General features: G+C 33.1%; 1 protein-coding gene and 5 long non-coding RNA genes across 8 annotated transcripts; 3 read left to right on the top strand and 3 right to left on the bottom strand.

The window, feature by feature from the left end:
• The first annotated feature begins 685 nt into the window (after nt 1–685).
• Nucleotides 686–3,569, top strand: LOC121125297 (carboxypeptidase B). Its single transcript, XM_040720463.2, has 8 exons — nt 686–1,583; nt 1,642–1,863; nt 2,015–2,111; nt 2,168–2,467; nt 2,537–2,627; nt 2,689–2,894; nt 2,953–3,034; nt 3,295–3,569. Exons 1-8 carry the CDS (start codon nt 1,522–1,524, stop codon nt 3,426–3,428), a joined length of 1,194 nt encoding a protein of 397 aa, XP_040576397.1. The 5' UTR covers nt 686–1,521; the 3' UTR covers nt 3,429–3,569.
• A 1,831-nt stretch (nt 3,570–5,400) lies between these two features.
• LOC121125334 (uncharacterized) lies at nt 5,401–6,762 on the bottom strand. Of its 2 annotated transcripts, XR_011782101.1 has the most exons (4): nt 6,315–6,762; nt 6,107–6,263; nt 5,609–5,870; nt 5,401–5,540 (listed from the first exon to the last, which is right to left on the bottom strand). It is a non-coding gene; the product is annotated as an uncharacterized lncRNA (long non-coding RNA). The 2 variants fall into 2 exon arrangements; XR_005866626.2 differs by having other exon boundaries at nt 6,107–6,759.
• A 7,623-nt stretch (nt 6,763–14,385) lies between these two features.
• LOC121125301 (uncharacterized) lies at nt 14,386–17,939 on the top strand. 2 transcript variants are annotated; one of them, XR_011782014.1, is made up of 3 exons: nt 14,386–15,061; nt 15,165–17,267; nt 17,321–17,939. It is a non-coding gene; the product is annotated as an uncharacterized lncRNA (long non-coding RNA). The 2 variants fall into 2 exon arrangements; XR_011782015.1 differs by lacking the exon at nt 14,386–15,061 and having other exon boundaries at nt 16,415–16,923; nt 16,983–17,267.
• LOC121125302 (uncharacterized) lies at nt 16,946–18,139 on the bottom strand. The gene is made up of 2 exons (XR_005866597.2): nt 17,774–18,139; nt 16,946–17,562 (listed from the first exon to the last, which is right to left on the bottom strand). It is a non-coding gene; the product is annotated as an uncharacterized lncRNA (long non-coding RNA).
• A 34-nt stretch (nt 18,140–18,173) lies between these two features.
• On the top strand, nt 18,174–21,453 carry LOC121125304 (uncharacterized). The gene is made up of 2 exons (XR_005866598.2): nt 18,174–19,607; nt 19,676–21,453. It is a non-coding gene; the product is annotated as an uncharacterized lncRNA (long non-coding RNA).
• LOC139906472 (uncharacterized) lies at nt 20,424–23,164 on the bottom strand. The gene is made up of 2 exons (XR_011782013.1): nt 22,005–23,164; nt 20,424–21,942 (listed from the first exon to the last, which is right to left on the bottom strand). It is a non-coding gene; the product is annotated as an uncharacterized lncRNA (long non-coding RNA).
• Between the last annotated feature and the right edge of the window lie 1,065 nt (nt 23,165–24,229).

Genomic DNA, 24,229 nt, shown 5'->3' with positions numbered 1-24,229 from the left:
AGGATAAATAGGGTGTTATTGGTCAGAATTTATAATTTTACATTTCCTATTTTATTTGTATTAGAAAACAATCGAATAAATAAGAATATTTAATATGCATTAACCTCATAAATATTAATTTTCATGGAATCAGTTGGGGTGTTGAGATGGCCCCTTTAAAGTAATTTAATAAAAAGCAGTGGGTTTCATCTCATTTTTGGGTCGGTAGTACCCGAAATAGCCCCAAATTTTGAGGTATAAATTGGGTTTTTGGGGGTTCCTTACTTTTAGTTTATGTAGAGGTGGAGGGGTATATATCTAGGGCGGGAAATGTCTAGAGTGAAATGTCATAAAAACAGTTTTTCATATTTTCAAATGTAATATTTTCCATTTGACATATTGTAGGGCTAATGTTTTTTCCATTCGACATTTTGCCATTAGACGTTTTGTCGTTCGATGTTTTGTCTGTCGACGTTTTGACCTACTACCATGAAGCTCAAGGGTGATTACATAGGCCAATAAATTCATGTGTTATTTTAAGTCGATATTGTGTTAATTATTCTTTCTTAAATTATCATCAATTTATTATGTGCATTTTAAGTTGCTCGAACAGCTGATTGATAAGAAGTTTCGTGGCGCATAAAACGCCATAAATATATACATCATTTCGATCATAAATTTAATGACTTTTTCTTAGATACACTACAAAAATTTGAGGATTAAAGAATCATTTTAAAGATTATAAGAATAGACGGTTAAAGTTATGTCTCAAAAAAGCTAGAATATTTTCCATGCTGTATCTGTGGATCTCCGTTGTCTTCGGTTGACAAGAGTGGTCACTCAATGAAGTCTCAGACATCAGTTCCCTCAGATACACTCCCATCTTCTTTGTGTGTGGAAATTACGCTGGAAGATAAATCTTTCTCTTTTGTAAAGATAATTTTGTCAACTAAAATATAATTTACATAATATTTTTATGTAGTGAATTGATATAACATCTCAAAATCTAAAGAAACATAAGTTCAAAACTTTAGAACCCTGTGTTTAATCTCTAACTAATTATCAAAAAATTGAACGGTACCTCATAATTACTTGTCCCTTAAGGCAGTGGTTCCCAAACTTGTTGTAACCCATGGACACCAAAAGACGAAAAAGGGGGGTCATATAAGGGAGGCTGATTGTATTGCCAAAAAATGAAAAAAGTTTTTGGGAGCTCAGGAAGACTAGATAGGGGTTTATGAAAAGAAAGAAATGAAATGAAAAGATCCAGATTTAGAGAAAATAATGGACATACAAAAGAAAGTTTATATTGATCTATTATCAGATAAATATGAATAAAACGTTTGATGTTATTTAATTGATGGATAACCAACTTTGCTTGAATAAAATTTCTCTAGAAAATGAACTTTATCATTATGTAAATTGCACAAAGTTAAATATTTGGATATGGATTAGTTTTTGCAAATGCTTATCAGGAATTAAGAATAGTTTGGAGTCCTTTATAAAGGACGATGTAATTTAGTCAGAGCATCAGTATCCATTATGTGGTCTAAACTGACATGTTTAACACTTTTATTTGCGCTTGCAAACTGCAACTACAATGGGTAAGAAACTATATTATATCATTTACTCTGCCTATAATTAATCATTTCCTTTGAATAGATACAAAGTATTCCAAACCGAAGATATTCATGCTCAATCAAAAGCCATTGAATTAATCAAATTCATCGAATCCGCAGATGAAGGAGTCTATGACTTCTGGGTCTCTCCACGTGTTGGCTCTTATGCTAAAGTGATGGTTGCTCCAGGGCACGTTTCTGAATTCGAAAAGTTCTTAAAGGAGAAATCCATTGCCTCTACTCTTTTGATTGAGGACGTGGAAATGTAAGTTCATAGCTTTTAACTTATTTACTCTAGGACGGAAATCTCAGGAGAACACATCTCCATCACTATAGGATTGAGAATGTGATTTCCACAACTATGTTTATGTGTATCATTAATTGGTCCATGACTCATTGTCAAATCTTTCTTATAGCACTAATCAAAGAGCTTTCATCGTTGAAAATATTTTAAGAAAATTCAAAACTTCATCCAGATCAATTGACTTTGAAAACTACTACAGTTCAGATGATGTAAAAGATACTAATAAGCTTGATTTCCACCCCTAACTCACTTTTTCTTGCTCCAGATCTTTGCTTATTTGCATGAGCTTGAAGCTGATAACGATTTTGTCGAAGTAGAAACCTATGGAAAATCCTACGAAGGTAGAGACTTAAAGGTCATCAAGATTCTGAAGGCTGGGCCTAATGCTCCCAATATCTTCATTGAGGCTGGAATTCATGCACGTGAATGGATTGCACCTGCCATGGGCACATACATTATTCATAGTCTTCTAGAAGACCCTGAAAATGCTCGTTACCTCGACCAATTTAATTTCCACATCATGCCTTCCGTTAACCCCGATGGTTACGAATATAGTAGAGAATATGTGAGATATCAAGTTTCCTCTTATGATTGATCTAGTATATTACTTTATATATATTTTTTTTTTAAATAGGAACGTTTATGGCGAAAAACAAGAAGCAGGAATCAAGAAACTAGTTGCAGAGGTGTCGATCCTAACAGAAATTGGGGATACCATTGGAATGGTAATTATATTTTTAGGTTCTATAATAATATAAGTACATAATATGATAATTTAATATGTAGAGACTAGTGTGAGTAATAACCCATGTAGTGATATCTTCCCTGGATTGAAACCATTTTCTGAACTTGAAACCGATGCTATTCGTCAATATGTGGAAAAGTTACAACCTACTCCATTAATGAGCCTGTCTCTTCATAGTGCTGCAAATTTGTGGTTGGTGCCCTACGGATACGCCTACAACGTATATCCTGAGAATTACGATGAGCTTGTAAGCTTCATATTTATATTGAAAATAATAATTTTAATGTTATATATGTATATTCTAGATGGGACTCGCAGAGAAGGCTGTCGATGCATTGAACGCAGTTCATGATGCTGGATTTGAAGCTATCAACTCAGCTAATTTATGTATGTACACGGGCGTTTATCTTTAAATTTAATTTTGGCATTTTTTTTTACAAAAAAAAATAATTCTTTGTGAATAGCTGTGGATTTTTAAAAAAATTTCAAAGAATTCCACATTTTTTTTTTTTTTGAAAAACATTAAAAAAAAAGATACAACAAGAACCCACCCCCTCCCTCCAAAAAAAAAATAATAATAATAGCCTGGACGCCCCTGATGTAACTTTAAAATATTTTAACGAGTCATAGCATGATTATTTTCCTAGATCCTGCATCTGGAGCATCAGATGATTGGTACCTTGGTGTTTTGGGATCAACTTATGCTTACACTGTTGAATTGAGACAAGGAGGAAATCTTGGCTTCGATTTGCCTCCCAAGCGAGATCAAAGAAAGTGGTGAAGAATTGTGGGCAGGAATGAAGGTCATCTTTGATAGATTGCATGAAGTATCATCCCAATAAATTAATTTTTTATCGATATTCTGGTTAACATAACTGTTTTACTATTTCTTTTTTGAATAAAAAGAACGAAAAAAAGTAAATTTTTTTAGTGTTTGTCGTACCTAGAACTGCATTCTTAATGTGGTGATGGGATGTGTAGTCTAGCATATTAGAAGGGGTTCTTGGTGCTAATAAATGTGGCGGCGGTACAGTTTAAACTGCCTTGATGCCCTGTACTTCACCTGCACATCCCGAGGGCTGAGGTGTACCTTAAAACATTAGAAGGGTTACTTGGTGTCTAGAAACACGGGTGCAGCCTAAGAGTCGGGGTGTATTTTAGGATATTAGGAGGGCTTCTTGATTCTCAAGGACGCATCTGTGAAGAAATTTAACTTGATACCTGGATAACCTGAGAGCCGATGTGTATTTTGGAATATTAGTAGGTTTCCTTTATGCTTTGGGAAGCGGCTGTGATACTGTCCATTCGGTGTCTGACACAGAATAAAGCATCTATTGCTTCATTATGTGAAAGAAGAGTGCCTATACTATGCCTAGATATTCGTATACTCATAAATCCAAGATGAGAACAACAGCAGGCACACCAACTCTAATAAGATAAACGAATGGCAAGAAGATATAAATATTATCTGATAGCTTGTCCTTTATAAATAGTTTCAATATAAAACCCGGTGGTATATTGAGAGAAGAAATTGTTGGCTGGAAAGATGCGCTAAGTAATTCCAAGTGCGATATCGCAGTTAGATGGATTAAGGGGCATAATAATAGCACAGGGAATGAGTTTGTTAATGATTTTGCTAAAGAGGGTACAAAGTTTCTGTCCCCAATTCCGTGTGTCAAGCTAAGAAAAATCTCATAAAAGCCAAATTGAATGAGTGGCAAACTATCTGGTCATAGTTGGAAAGGTGCCGCCAATCCAATCAGTTTATCGTCGAGCCATACATCGGAACAAAAGTTTACAAACACAAGATACATCATATCTAAAGAATAGTTGGTATTAATATTAGATTAACTAGAGGACAAGTTAAAGATGTTATATAATTATTTATGCAATATGGAAGTTTCAGGATATAAGGAATGTTGAACTGAGTCAGCTTGTATTACTTAATACCAAATTGGATTAAATGCGGTTTGATACAAATGAATACTGCACTGTAGTTGTCAATGATGCAACATATTTTCAAATGTATATTTTATATTTATTAAATAAATTTAAATCTAATAGTTAACAAATTAATCTTTACGAATTAGCTATATTGATTCGATACAGTTTTTTTAAATATCAGTTTGAATCATTCTTTTTTTTTTTTTTGGATATTGAGAGTTGAATAAAAAAATGAAGTGGAATCAATAAATAATTCTGAATCTTGCCCCAAGTTTTACATTTTGTAAAATTGTTTATATTGAGCAATTTACTTACAAAGATTTAATGCAGCTTCGTTTAAAGTAAAGGTTGAATATATGACAATTTACTGTATCATAAAATAGAAAGGGGTTTCTGACAGCCTATTCATGTATATTATGCACCTCCACAAATACTTATTTGATTCGATTTGGAGCTCAGTACAGGGTTTGTGATCGTTCATGTATCCGAAATTGTTCTTTATGCAATAATTTATTTATCCTCAAAATGGAAATTGAGGATTATATTCTTTTATACAACTTGCGGAAGGAACTTTAATGAAACCTTTAAAATTCAACATTATAACTTAAAAATTAAAACATCTCAATTCCTTAACTAATAGTAATTTCAATTTGACAAATTTCACTTTCAAATAGATAGATAGTTTACAGAAACTGTTTTTGAAGACTGTAACTTTTCAAACATCCTTTTTTCATCCATACACAATAGATCATCCAAAATATGAGATACCCTAGTACACACGTTAAGATAATTATATTTTGCATAAAATCTTGACTTTAAGTATATTTTTATCATTTATAATTACAAAAACAAGAATTAATATAATCTATTTCGATTCGTTGTTTCAGAAGGAAGTTCCTTATAATTTCATAATTAACGATGTCCAATGTCCATTCTAGGCATGTACCTTCTGAGTTTGAATTTGACAATGAAATTAAAAGTTATAGTTATTTTTATATAAGTAAATGATATTTCAACCTTAATCCTCAAAATGTAAGGACCTCCTTATTCTATTCAATCCTCCACGCAAAAGATAAATCGGTTTCTTGTATTTAGTAAAAAAACTGAAAATCATGTTTTATTTCAGAAGGGTCTTGAAACGATGTTTTTACTTCCATTCGTTATGATCCAAAATCCCTCAGTTATATGAAGATGGTTAATTGCTACAAAGAGCAGAGTTGTTTCCCGGAGGCACAGTGAGGGAATGACAAGTGAAGGGTCGAAATGAGCACAACACAATCTATGAATGTGATAAGTTAATAAAATATTTAGACATATTTATTATTATATATCATATTCAGAAATGCATGCAAACTTTCATGGACGAGGTCCACATCTTGATCAAGTTCTACAACTCTAGTACAATCCTCTCCATGGCCTATTGATGAAGAAATTGACTGCATATGAATGTCAGTGTTTCTTTGCAAGGGACCATGGTAGTAATGTTTCCTTCAAAATGCTTTGGAATCTATGTACTGAAGTTTGAACAGTTGTGATTGGATGTTAAGGGGATGAATTATATATTCTAGAAATCTATTACGAGACCCAGTATGATCCTATGAAGTATGATGATTGTTGTAACTTATAGGAAATAATTCAGAGTTGAGCTTGAAGCAAGGGAGAGTAAGGTGTCCTAGAGAAGGGAGTTAGGGGCCCGAGCAATTTGGTTATATTGATTGTTTACATAGATTTGAATTGTGAAAAGAGGAAGGGAAGAGAAAAGAGGATGATGAAATTTATGATTGTCGATGGATGAAAGGAGTAGCAATAGACGATGAAGAAGAAGAAGAACAATTACGGCATTTAATTGTATTTTCCAAGGTATAAATAATATCAACGGATTGGGATTCCATTTCTACTTACTATTAAAGATTTTATCACGACGTCATTTCTAATCCATAAACACCTTAAATCATTCTTATCTGTCTCCCACCCATCAGTAATCATCATTCATTTCTCATCTCCAGTGCCGACTGCCCAGTGTCAAGCCCTCCCTTTATAGCCTTACACAAAAACTACTAACTAGTGTAGAAGCATAAACCGTATTACGTCACTAAATATCCCTCTTCAAAGTGGGAATCATAGAGGGTATGAATTTGTGTCATATTTTCGAAAACACACTATTCAATGCTACTATCTCCCTCAGTAAAATTGCAATTTGTCCTAGGAAAGAATAGGATCGTAATCTTTACTAGTAGAATTATGATTCTCCTAGTAGAAATCATGATAGTAATCTATTCGATACTGTATTATAATATTTTATTATATATCTTGCCATACATTTCTATTTTTATATGATACCCAAAATTCCTTTATAGGTATTATAAAATGGCCAAATATATTGAAAGGATTTTTTATGAAGAGAATATGTGAGATATCAAGTTTCCTCTTATGATTGATCTAGAATATAACTGTATATATCAATATGTTACTTGGGCTGAGAAGGTAGAGGGAAATCACATTGAAAATGGTCAAATTAATTGAGAAAATCAAAAAAAAAAAAATTATATATAATACATATACTAAAAATTATAATATAAATGTTTCGTTGTTGGCGAAAAAGATCTTGATTATTTCTAATCCTCTTGGAGTTTTCACACTATATCAATCCAGCCGTTAGTTATCATGATACCGTCAACTAGAAATGAACTTCGTTCATAAATTAAATAAACTTATGTGGAAGTGAGATAGGTTCATGTCTTTTAGCAATGATCAGAGATTCCTTTTAAGTCGACAGATCTGTGTACATTAAATGTAGTAATATTCTATAATAAGATATAAAATAAAATTATTTAGTTAAAAGATAACTATAATTTAGGATAAGTTAAGAAATTGATTAATTTCAGATCGTGATACATTGTGCTTGGGGTACCCCTTGAGCCTTAAAAACCACCGCCAAAGCATCACATACATCCAAGGACCTTTTATATCAAAAAATAGTTCCAAGTCCTTGGGTTGGGCAGGGAACTTGAGGGTATCCCTGAATACTTAAAAACCACCGCCAATGCATCACATATATACAAGGAACCCGTTCTAATACCAATAAATAGTTTCACCCCCTCGGGCCTTGAGTGGTTTTTAGCAATCCCACACTACTCCCGGGTCAATCTTAAGGCGTAGGGTATTACCAATCCTTTCGATCAATTTCTTAGAACATTGAACTGAATTGAAAAAATTGCAAGGAATTTGTGTGCAATAATATTACTTATACTTGAAGGTACTGCCTAAGGGAATGGAACAACCAAATATGTGTAGATATTAAGCGAATGTATAATGTCTTATTATTTATCATGAAGTTTGAACAAAATACGTGCTATTTCCTCCCGGGCATTTTTCCTAAGTGGCAATTTTCCACGGGCAATTTTCCTCAAGGTAGTTTTCCGCGCACGATAAAAAACCTATATCATATTTAAAGCTATCTATGATATCAAAAAGCTAATGTTGCAGCTGAAATGTTCTCCACATCACAAGACATGATATAATCTATTAAGTAAAGTATTTGTTTGTTGTGCCATCATGTCGGTAGAACTACACAGAAGTGCGTGTCTATGGTAGAAAGGCCTTTGTGTAAAAAAGCAAAGTCTGAACTGAAGCTGGGTAGCTGGTTTTAGTCTAGTACAAATGCAACCCATGTAGTCTCAGATGCACCCCAAGGAATTATATTCTAGAACCAAGCCTGACTTAGAGTAGAGTCGGGGATCGACATTGGAGTAATTCTGGCAAATGTCATTGTTTATAAGGTTAATAGAAATACAAGGTTAGCCCATCATGGAATCGGGGTTTACTAGAATTTTTAATCTGATGTATTGTACCGACTGCTTGGCAAGATAGGTCGATTTTGACAAAACACGCAACCACTCATAGTCTATGACGTCACTATTGATAGAATTTTCAATTTAATTTATCGTATTGACTGCTAAGCAAGAAAAACAGACTTTGACAAAACACTAAACCACTCATCAACTATAACGTACATATTAAAAGTGGGATGAAAGTTAAACATCAGTCATACATGCCTTATGGGATAACCTTGTATTTCTATTAACTTTGATTGTTTATATCCTTTTTCCTTCCTCTCTTAGCACAGCTGATTGTAGCTGATTTAATGAAACGTTATGACCATTATTTTTTTCTCTCCTCCAAAATATTCTTCAAATTGATAGGGTTACCATGTTGATTTTCGGTTTCTTTTTCTTTTTAACATGCCCATTCCACACTGAATTTTCACCTTCGGCAATGACCAATGAATACTTAAACCACAAGAAAGGGAAGGCTGCCGTGGGCAACAACATAAAAAGATGCAAGTAAAAGGAAGAAATAAAAAAAAGGAGAAGAAAAGATAGAAGCGTATATATTGTATTTATAGATGGTCAGTGTGAGAAGTATAAATTAATATCTTGCCAGTTTGGTCCTGTAATTTATTTATTAATAAATTAGATGAATCTCCTGGTATATTTTACCTGCATCCATCCATTGTTCCTTTGAATGCATGTATTTTCATTTGGAGATCCTAGCCACACACCTACAGTTTTAAACTTGATATTCAGGGATATCGTCCTTTTATGAAGAGGATCACATGCCCCACTGGGTGGATATCCCCTCCAATTATAGAAGGTACATTAATTGTAGAAATGGCTTTTTGCATCAAGGTCTGTGACAATGACTTCTAACTTCGTGGAACATAGCTCAGTGCTAAATAAAATCAGTCGGAGTCAATCCTCCATCCACAGTTTTTAATTAAATCTCAGAATGATTCCTTCTACTGTAAATTCTACTTTGTCTCCTCCTATAAGGAATATTTTTTGGATTTGAGTTCTTTAGTGTCCTTGACAAACAAAATTATCATCTCCAGCACTCATCTGGTTGCAATTCTATATGATAATGAATTTGTGCTGTACCCTCCGTATGGCCTATTAATTACTATTCATCCTGGACTCTTCAAGCCTTACTATTGAGTTCCTTACTACTTGTGAGTTATTTATGCCGTTGGACAATATGAATGTCATTCAAATTTCAAACTTAGTGAGTTTGAATTTGTTATGTATTTAATATCTCCTTACATGTTTTTATCTTCTTCGTCTATGTATTATAAGTACTGTGTTTTACGTGTTATAAATAGTATCGTCTTTTGTAAATATATTAGAGTATAATTAGAATACACATGAGCATATAAACAGTGTGTAGTTTCATTCCTCCACGTCATTCTTCCTCTCTTCTCTCCTATTTTCTCTCGGTCATCCTGGATTTCTCTCCACCTTATAAAGAAGTTTGACTCTCTCGTTCATCAAGACGCAACATTGGCGACGAGGATGGGATCGGGATCACGTGACCTCCCTGCTGTGGGATCGTCGGCGACGAGGATGGGATCAGGATCACGTGACCTCCCTGCTGTGGGATCGTCGGCGAAGCTAGCCCTGTTGGAGTTGGGTAGCCCTTTTTCGTCGATGGGGAGAACGCTTGTTCGTCTGCGGAAGGCGGAGCAATATGGACTGTGCCTATGTTTGGGCCTCGTGGAGGAAGGAAGAGAACCTTGGTCACTTTCAAGAAGTGAAGTGTGTGTCCGGGTCAGGGACCACATAATTAAAAATGGATTTGTTCCAACGCAATTTTGGTTCTCTACTGTTACTACTCTCCCGTTCACATCATTGGCTAATGGATGTGGAACGGTCTCTCTTCTGGATCATCCCGAGTTGGATGAGGGTACATCGAGCAAGATGTCTCCCAGGGATGAGCAGGGTGCTCGGGTCCTTAAAACCTCAACAAGGGTGAATGTTATTTCTCCCAGGGACGAGCAGGGTGCTCGGGTCCTTAAAACTTCAACAAGGGTGAATGTTACTTCTCCCAGGGACGAGCAAGGTGCTCAGGTCCTTAAAACCTTTATGAGGAGTATTGTCCTCCTTTCTCCGGTGCGCGTGCTGAGAGCACGGCACGTCTATGGAGATAAACTTTTGCAGTACAAGGAAGAATGTTTTTTCCTCGCCTGGACATGGATGGAGCGGATCTATAGGCTGCTGTTCATGGAGAGGAACCTGTTTAAGCACCGCCATGGATTTGGTGCTTGGGGGGTGATGTTATGTATTTAATATCTCCTTACATGTTTTTATCTTCTTCGTCTATGTATTATAAGTACTGTGTTTTACGTGTTATAAATAGTATCGTCTTTTGTAAATATATTAGAGTATAGTTAGAATACACATGATTCTATAAACAGTGTGTAGTTTCATTCCTCCATGTCATTCTTCCTCTCATCTCTCCCGATCATCCTGGATCTCTCCTATTATAAATAAGATTGTGTCTCTCCCTTGTCAAGACGGAACAGAATTACTAAATTGTTTATCACCTTATTGAAATGTTACCATTGTCCAGACCTACGATCTCCACCGAAATAAATGTATTACAAATTTTAATAAATATTTCCCATAATATATAATTTTTAAATTTTATTATTAAATATTATTATTGTTCTAGTATTTCTTTACAAAAAAATTAACCATTAAGAAAATTCAAGATATTCTTCCCTTTCAACATAAATTATTTATTTCCTATTTATTCCCAATTTAATTATTTTTATTCTATTTGATTCCTTCGACTTAATTTTACTGTTGCATTCTTCTTATTTTTATGTATATTATTATTAACCTCGGGAACAAATTTTTGGCCCCGTAATTAAATCATTTAATTTTAATAAGAGGCATGTATTGGGGAAAGCGATGATCATCATCGCATTCTCATTCCAGAATGTCAAAAGCATAAGCGTCCAAAAAAATTTGACATTTTTCTAAAATCAGTCATTCAGTCCACGTTTTACTTCTGAACCCTGTATATTCTAATAATACTAAGGAAATCAAATTTTCCAAACTATCCCCACTTTTATCTAGAATGGAATAGTTAGTAATACAGACCAATAATAGTTATTTAACTAATAATATAAATGATTTGGAAGTCTCTACATGCCTGACAAAAATCTCAATAATGAAATAGCATTTGCAAGTCCAAAATAAAACCGAATGAATTAAATAATCGTAATATGATTTTGATACATTTTAAATATTGTCTTCAATCAAACAACTTATAATTAGCTCGTGTGGGACACATTGGTTTATAATTTATTTATTTTTGTAAAGATCCCAGATTTTCGAGAGAGCAATATTCCAATATGCTAACAAGGGTTCTAGGATGTTACGCCCAGGCAGTTTAGCCCTGGGAAGTTCTGCCCTGCGGAATTTTCGGCCTCATACATATATTTAGCATAAATGTAACTTCCACATATAATTAAAGGTTTAAAATGAGTCTCCCCCAATTGAAGTGATTAGTAATGCATTTTTGCATTCATTAGTGTCAAATGATTGCATTTAATTCAATTTTGATATATTTTAAATTATAAAATATCAAACATGAATCTTGCAGCTTTTTTATTTTGAGTTCGAACCAACTCCTTTAAAACCCGTTATACTTTTGCAGAAGTTACCTCGCTAACACAAAAATACCCAACGAATTTTGTTGTCATCTGTCGATTCCCTCTTCTCCTTTGATATGTCATGGCTATTTCAGAATTTATTCTTTTTTATAAATACACAAAGTAATAGGTTACTCTATACTAAAAGCATTAAATCAAGAAGTGCATCGAGCACTGTCAGCCTGAGGAAATATTATGGTCAATATTTGTCTTAATATTTTCACCCGATGTCACTTTTTTATGACGTCAATCATTTATTTATTGTACGCTCAACGTAGGATTAATAAGTTTAAATTAGAACACGTTTACTAAAATCTACCATCGCCACTTTTTCTTTCTAATTATTCTTCCTTTTTGTCTCTCTCTCTCTGTCTTTCTTTATCAAGAACTTTTTTTCCTCAGACTCAACTAGATATTAAATATGCTGTAACATAGAAAAGTATAGATATAGTAAATTAATGAAATAGATCATACAAATTTTTATTTTTATAATTTAAATGTGAATAAGGATGAATCAATGAATTAGATAAAAATAAATCTAGCCTTGCTTATATATTGGTTATATTATAACTTTTAATAAAATATTACTGTGGAATAAAGCAACTAAGCGATACAGTATCGAATAAAGAACTATGGAAATTTTAATTATATATATCTAATTCATTTTAAAAATGATGAAGAAATTAGAGCCCTATAAGAAGAGTTACGACATCAAGCAAACTACCTGACGTCATCTGACAATCAGCTGAAATAAATTTGTGGCCTTATTCAAATCTTATTAACTGTGAAGACAAAGTAATTTTTCCAATAAATCGACTTAAAATCCCAAATTAAGATAGAAATGCATTCGTGTTAAATACTCAAGCAAATCTGGAGATAAAGATGCCACGCTTTTTTCATTTCCAAAGGATAAGAGTATATCAAAGAAATGGATATTACGAATGAAGAGGACCAACTCGAAGCCTTCCACTCATTCTCGGTTGTGATTGGACCAGCCTGATTGTAATATATTCGTGTCTCCTTCCCTCTGGTTATCTTTTATTGTATTTTTTTGTATGTATATATATTTTAAAGTACTGTTTTTACCTTTTTATTAGTATAAATAGTTTTGTAATCTATGTATATACCAGAGTAGGTTTTTGTTTTACTAAGAATAAAGATGTTCCTATAAATAAGCCTTGTCTTATTCCTCCGCACCTTTCCTTCTCCTCATTTCTCTCGGTCGTCCTGGATCCCTCCTCCTTATAAATAATTGGAACCTCGGCACCTTCGTCAAGACAGAACAATGATATACTTACGAAATGATACGTCTTCAAATGGGTTAGTTTGATTTTTGGAGTAATTTTCGAACGTGGAAATCATTTTTAGATCAAAGATTTAAAAAAGATAACAAAAATGGAAAAATCTATTACAGAAATGGATATTGGAATGATAAAATCGTCTACAGAAATTCATAAATGCCATAAGATAGTTCATTTTCTTATTAGTCGCTATATTTGTATTCAGCTGCACATACATTTACGAGAACAAACCAAAATTATAAAAGAGAGTAAAAAAGTTACATATAGTTTCCGTACTTGTAGTATTTATGTTCATGAGAGAAACATCAAAATAAATATTTTTTCTAAAATAAACATTGATTAATATTTTAGTAAAAACTTTTTCCTTATAAAATCGATTTTTTGACATTATAGGTTTATAAAATCAAGTTGTTGTTGTTTTTTTTTTTTTTTTTTTTTTTTGGGGGAGATTCTTGAAGCTAAAGCATTATTCAGTTCATTTAAATTGAAAATATTGGCATGTTTTTTTATTTTTTTAACTACATGCAATTGCTTCATTTTCTATAACTTCCTACGAAAATTAATGAAAATTTAAGACTAGAATATAATAAAAATTCCAGTTGCTCCTCTGACAGAAGAAATCAATAATTAGAATTAAATTTTTTTTTAAATTTATAAAACAATATAACTTTAAAAATATTGTATAAAATAATTGTCGAATCTAATTGAAAATTGGAAATAAATATTTAATGAAAAAGATAATTCCTTATTGACATAACACCTATATTTAATTTATATTTTTGGACATTTATAATTGCAAGCAAATATTTTCTGTAAATGTTAGTTTTCATATTTATTGAGTATATGTATAATATAAAAAGTCGTCTAATCTTATATCGTACGCGTAATAGTATGTAATTTGAATTAGTTATTTTAACTAAAATGAACGTTTTATGTCTTTTAAAAAAATAATGTTATCATTTAATAATGATTTTATTAAGTTTTAACTACTTTCAATCTAATGATTTTAAGTTGTTTAAGGCCTCTCTTGTAGTTACATAAGGTAAACGCAAGGGGACGCTCAAGTCTATTGTCGCAACGCTTATTATAGGGCTCTGGAAGAAATAATATGATAGTGATAGTCTGGGAATATATAAGAGATAAATTCCAGTTGGTATGATTGACTTATTTGGCTAACTACCAGATAATTTAGGGCCCTTTTTCTGTTTCTTTTTGTAAGAATGGTTGTGTGATACAAAAGGGTAACTACTTGGATCCATAAAGATATAAAGTATAGAGTGCTTACTCTCTAGAATGACGAAGACAATTTATTGAAGCGTTCAGCTCATGAACAATAAAGATCAAAACATTCAGTTATTATGTCAACATTAGCCTTTCTGTTACGAATAATATTTCTTAAAATATTTATAAATTACTAATTATTAATTAATGATAAAATGACCTTCTAATTTGTACAAAAGGAGTTTGGTATCAGGGAAGTTTGTCATTGTGAATATAATTGGAACTTGATACATTCTTATTTATTTATTCGTATAGTTCAATGCTTGCTTTTATTGTATTCAATTGTAATTCAAGAACGGGGGCTTTTTCTATATCCCTAGAGTACAATCTTGCTAGTAAATCGTTGAAAAAATGTGAACTCACCCATAATAATGTGAAAATAAGCTTTTTTCCGTAAGTATTTTCATAACTTTATAAAACAATCATATGTTTTGGCATCCTTGTTATTTGATTTAATATTCCATATATATTACAAGTTATAATCATCTACTTTCAGATTTCCTAAAAATCTAGCGCTTCTAAATCAATGGATAGTAAACTACTATCGCCAAGATTGGAAACCAACCAAATGGTCAAAAATCTGTTCTTAGCACTTCAAGGACTCTGACATCATCAGGCACAAAGTTAAATGCCCTATTGTTGATGAAGCGGTGTCCTCAATTTTTGACCTTCCAATGCACTTAAAAAAAGGAGAGTCCCATCGACGAATCTTAAAGCAAAGAACCTATGAAGAAGACAGTACTTAAAAAAAGGAATTCTGATGACATGATTGAAAAAAGGTCAATTGTAAATTTAGTCATTGATCATACAATTGCCCTACCTAGTACTATGGAATCCTTGAGGGATTGAAAGAGGCATATTGATTCTTTTCGATAAAAATGAACTTCTTTCGACATATTTAAAGGCTTTAAATATTAAATTATTTGTCAAAGCAAACAAAGGCTTCAGAAGAGGATAACCAATGCTAAAGATTTGTGTCTCCATTTAACAAAAAAAAATATGGTTTCTGGATTAAGTGAAGAAGTATTGTCTACTATAACATATATTTGATCATTCCAGAACCTAATCATGTATTTCCCCTTATAAAAGCAATTTATCCATGTTATGCAAGTATAAAACTGTATCACTTGGGAAAGCTAGAAACTGAGACTGTAGAAGGAACCAAGATTCGTAGGTTCCTCACGAATCTTATTCAGTTTAAGAACCAATAATATGTTGAAAGTCTTAATTTTATTAGTATATGATATTTTTTTAGAATAAATGATACTTCATCGATTTATTTATCTTAAATATTCGTTAAAAAAATTATTAAAATTAGTATGTACAAACGAGAATATTAGGCATTTATAAGAAAAAATCAATTATGACAATGTTTTTCATTGTCTTGTTATATGATTCGTGGGATTCAAGGCGATTTAAATACCCTTTAGAGATGAATGATGATTATCCTTCATGAGAGTGAAAATTGAGATTGATTAATTATTATAACATTAATAATGAACAATTTCGCATTTTACAGATTTCATATTTATACTTTCCATTTTGATAAGTGAAAAGAGGATCATTTGAAGTAAGTTGAGTACCCTCATTATCCATTAAGCCCCTAAATTCATATTATTAAGTAAGACGAAACGGTTATTAATACTATATACAATGTAATATTTGAATATTTTGATCCTTATGTTGTTTGTATTCATCAGCTGTCTCTCCCTTCAATTTTTTCTTCAAGTAAACCAATGAGTTCTTATACTATCATTTATCAACAATCAATTAACAACATCGCGTGGTGTTTTATTTAACTCTTCCATTTTGGGTTAGCAAAAATTGTTTTTGAGGCGAAAATGATAGACTCACTTTATGCTCTGTTGTGTCTTGACGAGGGAGAGACACAAGCTTATTTATAGTAGGAGAGATCCAGGATGACCGAGAGACAAATAAGAAGAAGAAATGGCATAGAGGAATAAGACTACACTTATTATAAGATCATATGTATTCTTTATAATACAAAACCATACTCGTAATTACTAAATACTCAAAATACACGACTATTTATAATACGTAAAACATAGTACTTATAATACATACAAGAAGATAAGAACATGAAAGGAAATATGAAATACATAACATGCTCACAGCTCAAAATCAAAGTAGATATTTTTAAAAGGTTTTCTAATGTAAATTATCAAAAAATAATTGAACTAATAATTTAAAAGGATAAATTTGCCCTTCAAAAATTAAATATCAACTTAGTTCGGGTTTGTACAAGATTATGTAGTATCTGTTTCATTCAAATGTGATTATATTTATTTAATAGATATTAATCTTATAATAATAAAATAATTCAATCATTATGGTAAACAAGTGTGTTTATGTTGGGTGTCGAACTAGAGCCGATAAGAAGCTTTCGTCAGGTGTCGGACTACATCGATTTCCCAAATCCTTCATTCGTAATTATAAATGGATTAATATAACCGGTCACGAATCCTCATAGATACCCTACGTCTAATTCTGTAGTTTGCTCATTACATTTTAATGAAAGTATACTTAAACAAAGAATAATCCAGCTTCAAACGATATGTTGATTTGATGATAGATGAAGGTAAGTAATTTTGTAAATTTATGAAGATAATATTTTTTTTTTTATTATTATAGTTTATACTGGTCAAAGATTCGAGTTTGCAAGGCGAAAATGCAATGGAAAAGTTGATGGGAATGTATGTAAAACAGTTTAAACATTGATGATTTCTTCATTAACATCTCGCTACAAGGATGTAGTTGCCCTCATCGAAATGGATAAGTTGTCAGCATCTTATCAATATGACATCATTATTAAAAATTTACAAATGTTGGATGATTTAAGCTTCTATGTTATCAGCATGTCATTTGACAATTATCTAATTAACAGAAAAATACTTGTTGTTTATATATGTAATGGATGTCTTCCGACTTCAATATGGAATCCAATAAACTCCAACAAAACAATATATCCTTTTTTCGATATGGTACATAATTTTAAAAATTGTGGGTTAATACTCTACTCACCCCAAGCTGGGTTATTCCTTCATTAGAATTATATTATATATTACTTAAAATTATTTTACTTACCAATTTAAGATTTGGGAAATCGATTTAGTCCGACACCTGAAGTAAGTTTCCTATTGGCTCCAGTTGGACATCCAAGGTAAACACACTTGTTCACCATAATGAATAAACTATTTTATTATTACAAGATTAATATCTACTAAATAAATATAATATCATTTGAAGGAAACTGATACTTCATAATTTACTTTAGAAAACCATTTAAAATATATCTACTTTGATTTTTAGCTGTGAACGTGAAGTGAGTCTATCATTTTCGCCTCAAAAACAATTTTTGGGGATTTAAAATGCTAACCCAAAATGGAAGAGTTAAATAAAACACCTCGTGATGTTGTTCAACCCCCACAACAACGACAAACTATTACTCTATTCTATTATTCTATATTACTTTTCTATTGTCATAAAAATTGATATTTATCACCACAACAGGTTGCGTGATTGGAGCTTGTGCTCCTCCAGATAGTATAAGAACTCATTGAGTAAGCACGCTATATTTTTTATCTCTATGCTTGGACAGGGAGTTCTATAGAAAAGAAGAAGAAACTCTATAAACAAATAAATAATCATGAGATGAAGTCTTAATTTATCATATCGGGCCGAAACTCACTGATGGGAGGCCTTTTGGGAAGGAGCACAGCAGATCTGGGACTAGGAATCGGATCATGACCTTCTTTGTGAACCAACAGATCGCCATTAGTGAACAGATCAATGACTTTGACTCGTCCACAGGGCCTCCACAACCGATTCGGTAGTACAATTTCTACGTGTTAAATCTGAAGCAAGGCTTCTTGAGGCTATGAAGAAGCACTAGTTCAGTAGGTCCTTGGGCCTCTTCTTATCGCTTAAGCAGGCTGCGCCTCTTTTAAGACGAGAATATCTCCGTGGAAGCCAAGGTATTACATGAACAACATATGGCTTGCAGAGGATCTCGAGGACGTGATTCTCATAGACAAATCTAAGTAACTGGCATCTGTGCACGTCATGTTGGTCTTCATCCAGGAGGGGGCGAGGACTTGTCAGGACACACATAACGCTCGGATTGTAGAGCCTCTGAACTCCTATATCTGCGGCTTGAATAAGAGGTACCAACAAGAGTGTTCACCTTAACGTGGGCTCCCTGAGACAACCAATCTTCCTCTTTTCTTTTTCACCTATTTCGGACAATCAATATAACTTTAAAATTGGTTCAGAACTAATTCATTTTCATAAAACGCGTCATGTAGGATTTAAATCCAAACACATCTTTTCATTCCAACGTTAGGTCTTGAAATGTAATTGCATCGTTTACATTGGACTCCTAATAGGAAAATGTATTAATTTTTACATTTTTTTTTGTCGTATGTAGAGGACTTTTATTTACTTTTTTCTACCCGAATGCAGTTTTGTTTATTAATAAAATAATTTATTTTTAAATTCTTGTTTTCATAAGTTTGTACAATCCAGTGATAAAATCGTCTAAATAGAACTCGCGTTATGATATGACAAAAATAGTCAAAAATGCTAGATAACAGAGGTGTGGAGTTGTATTCGAATATTTTTGATCAAATATGTTTAACTCCACCTAGTAGGAGTAATTAAATTATCAATAGGTGGAGACACGGAGGTTAAAACTGTTGTTGTTGCTGTATTCTTAATGAAAAAGATTGATATTTCTATTAAAGTCGTAACAAACCTTGTTTTCATTTTCATTATTCTACAACTGCAAAATTAATATGTATATAGGTGTCGTTTCATTCATCAACTATTGTTAAAGTTTCTTCATTTTCCTCATCATTTTCAGATGAATTTTTGGAGCATTTTGACTTGGTTATTGTATAACTGATGTTTACGTCTGATGGTATGAAGATTTTTTTTTTTTGAAATCTGCAATCAAAACATGCTTTCTTTTTACTTGTATAATTTCAGAAGTGATGTATTCAAATATTTAGGGATCCTCTTCCACTGACTAGGCGATTATTTAATTGGTATAGTAAAATTATAACTGTGTAAAGTACTTCAGTTTAAGGTAGTCAGTTATTTGCTTCAGAGCTCACAAATTCAATATTTGTTATGTATTGTTATTGATTATAAGTTAGACTCATTTTGTACAGGAACCACCCTAAAGTGGAGTACTCTACAAATAGATTACTCATTATAACCGAACAATTTGGTTAGTACATGTTTACAAGGGATTAAGAGATATGTATACCTTATAAAAACGAGAAGAGGCGGTCTAAAGCCTGTGAATGACTGCAACCAGATCTATAGAGTAGCTCATAAAACATCTCAAAAGACTTATTGGAAATGCGAGCAAGACGGTCGAGTTCACACTATTATGGAAAATGAAACTCGCATTATAATAAAGAGGCATGGCTAACACAATCACCCGTCATACCATTCAAAGCCTTAAGTGCGTGAGGCCTTATCAGAATTAAAACTTCAGATTCAGAGATTTCTTCGAGATCACTTATCTCAAAATTGACTTCGAATTTGGATGAGAACATTTTAGCTCTACTCCTGAGCACTTCCAGCTTATCAGGAAGTATTCAAGCGAGACAAAAATAAAATCAAGACCCTCCCATTCCTACTGGACGGAGTTCGTATTTCATTCTCCTTGCTAGCCAATGGTGATTTTTTTTTTTTTTTTTTTTTTTTTTTTGCTTTTCGACAGTGGACAGTTTGATGAGGATCGTGCATTGATTTTTGGAACAGAAAGTGGGATTATTGACCTCCTCAATTACAAGCATTGGGCTTGCGACGGGACTTTCAAATACTGCCCCAGCATCTACTATCAGCTGTTTACTATAAGTGCTGTTCTAGGACACACATGTATCCCTTGCCTTTTGTATTACTCCATTCAAATCGTAGGAGACATACCAGCGCCTTATCCTAGCTTTTAAGGGACTGAATGAAGCTTTGGAACCAGAATTGTTAATGATTGATTTTGAGAAGGCCTCGTGAATTCATTTGGCGAAGTTTTTCCCACTAGTAATATCAAAGGATGCCTCTTCCATTTATCAAAAAATATATATTTTCGGCATATCGTGAATCTTGGGATAAAAGAATGATATCAGACCGATCCCATCTTTAACACGAAGTTAAATGCTTCACCGCGTTGGCATTTTTACCGGTAGAAGATGTCGTCGATGTTTCCACTAACTTAACCGATGATGATGATTTGCCTCAAGAACTTGTCTCATATTTTTGAGACAAATTACATTGGAGGTGAACAAAGTCGAGGATATCATCGAAGGCGAATACAGTCTATTTACCCTATTAAATTGTGGAATATGTATGAACAAAATCTTCATGCAGATATCCGTACTAATAATAGTTTAGAAGGGTATCATAATGCAATTCCAAGTTCAATTGCATGCACACATCCCAATTTATGGAAGCTTATAGACTATTTAAAGAAAAAGGAATCACTGGCAAGAACGAAAAACGAGGTGACCCGAATACTATTATAAAAATGTACAGAGATATAAATAAAAGACTGGAATGTAAAGTTTCTCAGTATAATCTCATTGATAAATTAGGGTATTTGAGAAGCATTGCTCGGAATTTATACAATTTTTAGTTTATTTTGTTTTGTGTTGTATTTATAAGTCCTCTGCATTTTTTTTTCTTGTGTAAAGATTAATTCTTATATTTATTATTGTAAATATTTTATAGAACATATATAAATAATGTATATTATTCTATTATTTGTATCAATGCTACAATAATATGTTAACAGATAGAATTTGAGCGTCCAAAAATGATGAATACTCATAGAAGAGGGTGCTTCCACGATGGTGAAAGAAATGGGGTTCCCAATCTAGATAATAGCAATAAATATCTTGGGGATGATCGGCATACTGAAAGAGGGTTTCCATGATACCCCCCTCCTTTGATCTGGCACTGATAGCTCATTTTCAAAGATTATACCAAAAAAACAACAACATAAAATATGAGATTTATATTATATTATTCTAACGAGGTATTATTCGTCCAAGGACAAAGTCTTAGTTGTGAATAGAATGAATAATTCTGGTTAATATCTTAAAAACCCTTGCCTTCCTCTCCTTGACAGGTTTTTGGAGTTTTTACGATATAAACAACGTCTGTTCCTTTATCCAATGGTCACAGGAAGCTTTGGGCCACCGTCGATCCTGATCTTAATCCGTCTTGAGATATGATGACTAAAAAAGCTGAAAAAGGTACATTGATTTAGCTGCAAAACCTATGAAAGTGAATATTTTATATTTCTTACCAGGGATAAGTCAAAGGGATTCTGATGATGATCGTTGCTAGTCTCATCCTATTTAATTTAAACATTTCAAGCCAAAAAGTGTTTAACAAGCTATAAATTACCGGTAAAAGAATGTTTCGGATTTATTATAATAAGAAACAACAATTATTTCATATTAATTACTACAAATGCCATAATTTCAAGTTGAAGTAAAGGAAGACCTTAAATTATATCTGGAAGATACATTTATGCTATAATGTATGTTTGAGGGCGAAACTGTACAGGGTATAACTTCCGGTCACGGCTAACAAGTAATTTAGCTGCTTAGAAGGGGATTCCTGAGTTAATAATTTTGGAAATTGCAACGACTTCAAATATTCCAATAAAATCTAAAGAAATTCAGAAGTCCCTTATATTTTTTAACGCATAATCACTTAATAGTTCCGAATAACTATTTATAACTTATAAGCAATAGCAGAATAGAATATGCTTTCCAGACAAAACTATCAAGAATAGAGAGGCACAAAGTCTAAGAGGCGAGATCCCTTTAACATGACGTTGAAGGGAGGATCAGAAGACGTATTGGATATCCAAATGCAATGGAAAAAATATGAATTCCTAGGAACAGAAAGGATGGTTGGATACAGATGAATATATCTTAATCCTTCGTTCGAAAGATCCATACAAAAACACTATGAATTAAATATATTTCCACGCAGTTCACAACTTTATTATACACCTTCGGCTTCTAATATTTATATTTAATTATTAATTAACACTTTTCAGTAGTGAGTAACACTGAACTTGGGACCGTTATGACGCCATCAAAAAAGTTGTCAGCTAAAGTCAATCAGACTGCGTTGCAAGTTTCTTATCGACACACCTTATATATAGTCACTTTGGAGTAGGTTTGCCCAGCTTTACCCGGGACATTAAGAAATAAAAATTAATCAAGAACCAAGGTTGTATCCGGTTCAAATTCAGCGTTTTTATCGGTCCCGGTCTCGTTTCTTTCATTTCAACAGTTTTGGTTTTGGCTCAGTTTTATTGGTCTTTGGTAGCAGTTCTTTTTTATACAGGCTCAGTTTGGTAACAGGCACGTAAAACAAGAAATTCGGGCCAAGGAAATGATATTAGATGCATACAGGGATGCAGCTACCTTACACGCAGAGTGCTATGTGCCTTAAGCTCCAGCAGGTACCCAAAAAATTAACCTGGGCTACTTAAAACAATGTTTTTAAAAGTGGGGCTGAGGGGGGTAGTGCAGGAAGACGGTTGACTTATTAGGCTAACTACCAGACGATTTCGGGCCTTTTTTCAGTTTATTTTTGGATTAAAGGTTGCGTGATACAATAACGGTAACGACGTGTTTCATTTACATAAAATTATGTAGATGGAATATTAAAAGGTTATATAAGTATACCAAAAATAAAACAAACGAAAATAAGCACAAGAACCGAGACCGATAAGCAATATATTACGGTCTCTGTTCGACTTTGTCGGTTCTGGTTCTTCCAGTTCAATAATCGGAAAGCTCTTGAACCGTTAGACCAATAAAGGCACAACCTTGTTAAGAACTCTTTTGTTTAACATAAAACAAAAGATGAACACCGTAAAATTTTAAGAATTATCCCCATGGTAGTACGCGATGAGGTAGTAGTTGCTTTATTCTGTGTCAGACTCCGGACTCGCAGTCTCACAGCCGCTTCCCAAAGCATCAAGGAAACCTCCTTATATTACAAAATACACTTCACCTCTCAGGTTGTGCAGGTGAAGTACTAGGCCAAAATCCAGGTTAAACTCTACCGTCGTTGCGTTTCCTGGGAACAAGGAACACTTCTAATATGATGTAATACACCCCAGCATACGGGCTGTGCAGGTGAACTGCTCGGCCCGAGTAAAGTTAAATTTCTTCGTAGCCGCTTTCCTGGCCATCAAGAAACCCTCCTAACATCCCAAAATATACCCGACTCAGTACCAAGAACCCCTTCTAATATTCTAGAATATACTTCACCCACGGGTTGTGGGCTGCTGGTACCTGAGGCAGGTTAAATTCTTCTACCACCCCTTCCTTGAGCATTAAAGAACCGGTCTAATATCCACAATTGTACAGACGAAACGCTAACAAATGCTATTTAAAGACCGCCATGGCCCTGAAGACAAAAAAAAATGTCTCCAGAACCGTTTATGGAGCCATAAGAACATGCATAAAGATTTAAGAAAAATCCATCCATTTGGTTTGGCCG

The sequence above is a fragment of the Lepeophtheirus salmonis genome, chromosome 10 (assembly GCF_016086655.4).
Source record: "Lepeophtheirus salmonis chromosome 10, UVic_Lsal_1.4, whole genome shotgun sequence".
NCBI lineage: Eukaryota > Metazoa > Arthropoda > Copepoda > Siphonostomatoida > Caligidae > Lepeophtheirus > Lepeophtheirus salmonis.
Note: the sequence above shows the minus strand (reverse complement) of the source record. Positions and strands in the feature narration are given on the sequence as shown.

Coding starts and splice junctions, on each gene's coding strand:
- LOC121125297 (XM_040720463.2), top strand. CDS start 1,522: ATGTGGTCTAAACTGACATGTTTAACACTTTTATTTGCGCTTGCAAAC. Junction 2,628..2,688: donor TTGGGGATACCATTGGAATG/GTAATTATATTT, acceptor TTTAATATGTAG/AGACTAGTGTGAGTAATAAC. Junction 3,035..3,294: donor TATCAACTCAGCTAATTTAT/GTATGTACACGG, acceptor TTATTTTCCTAG/ATCCTGCATCTGGAGCATCA.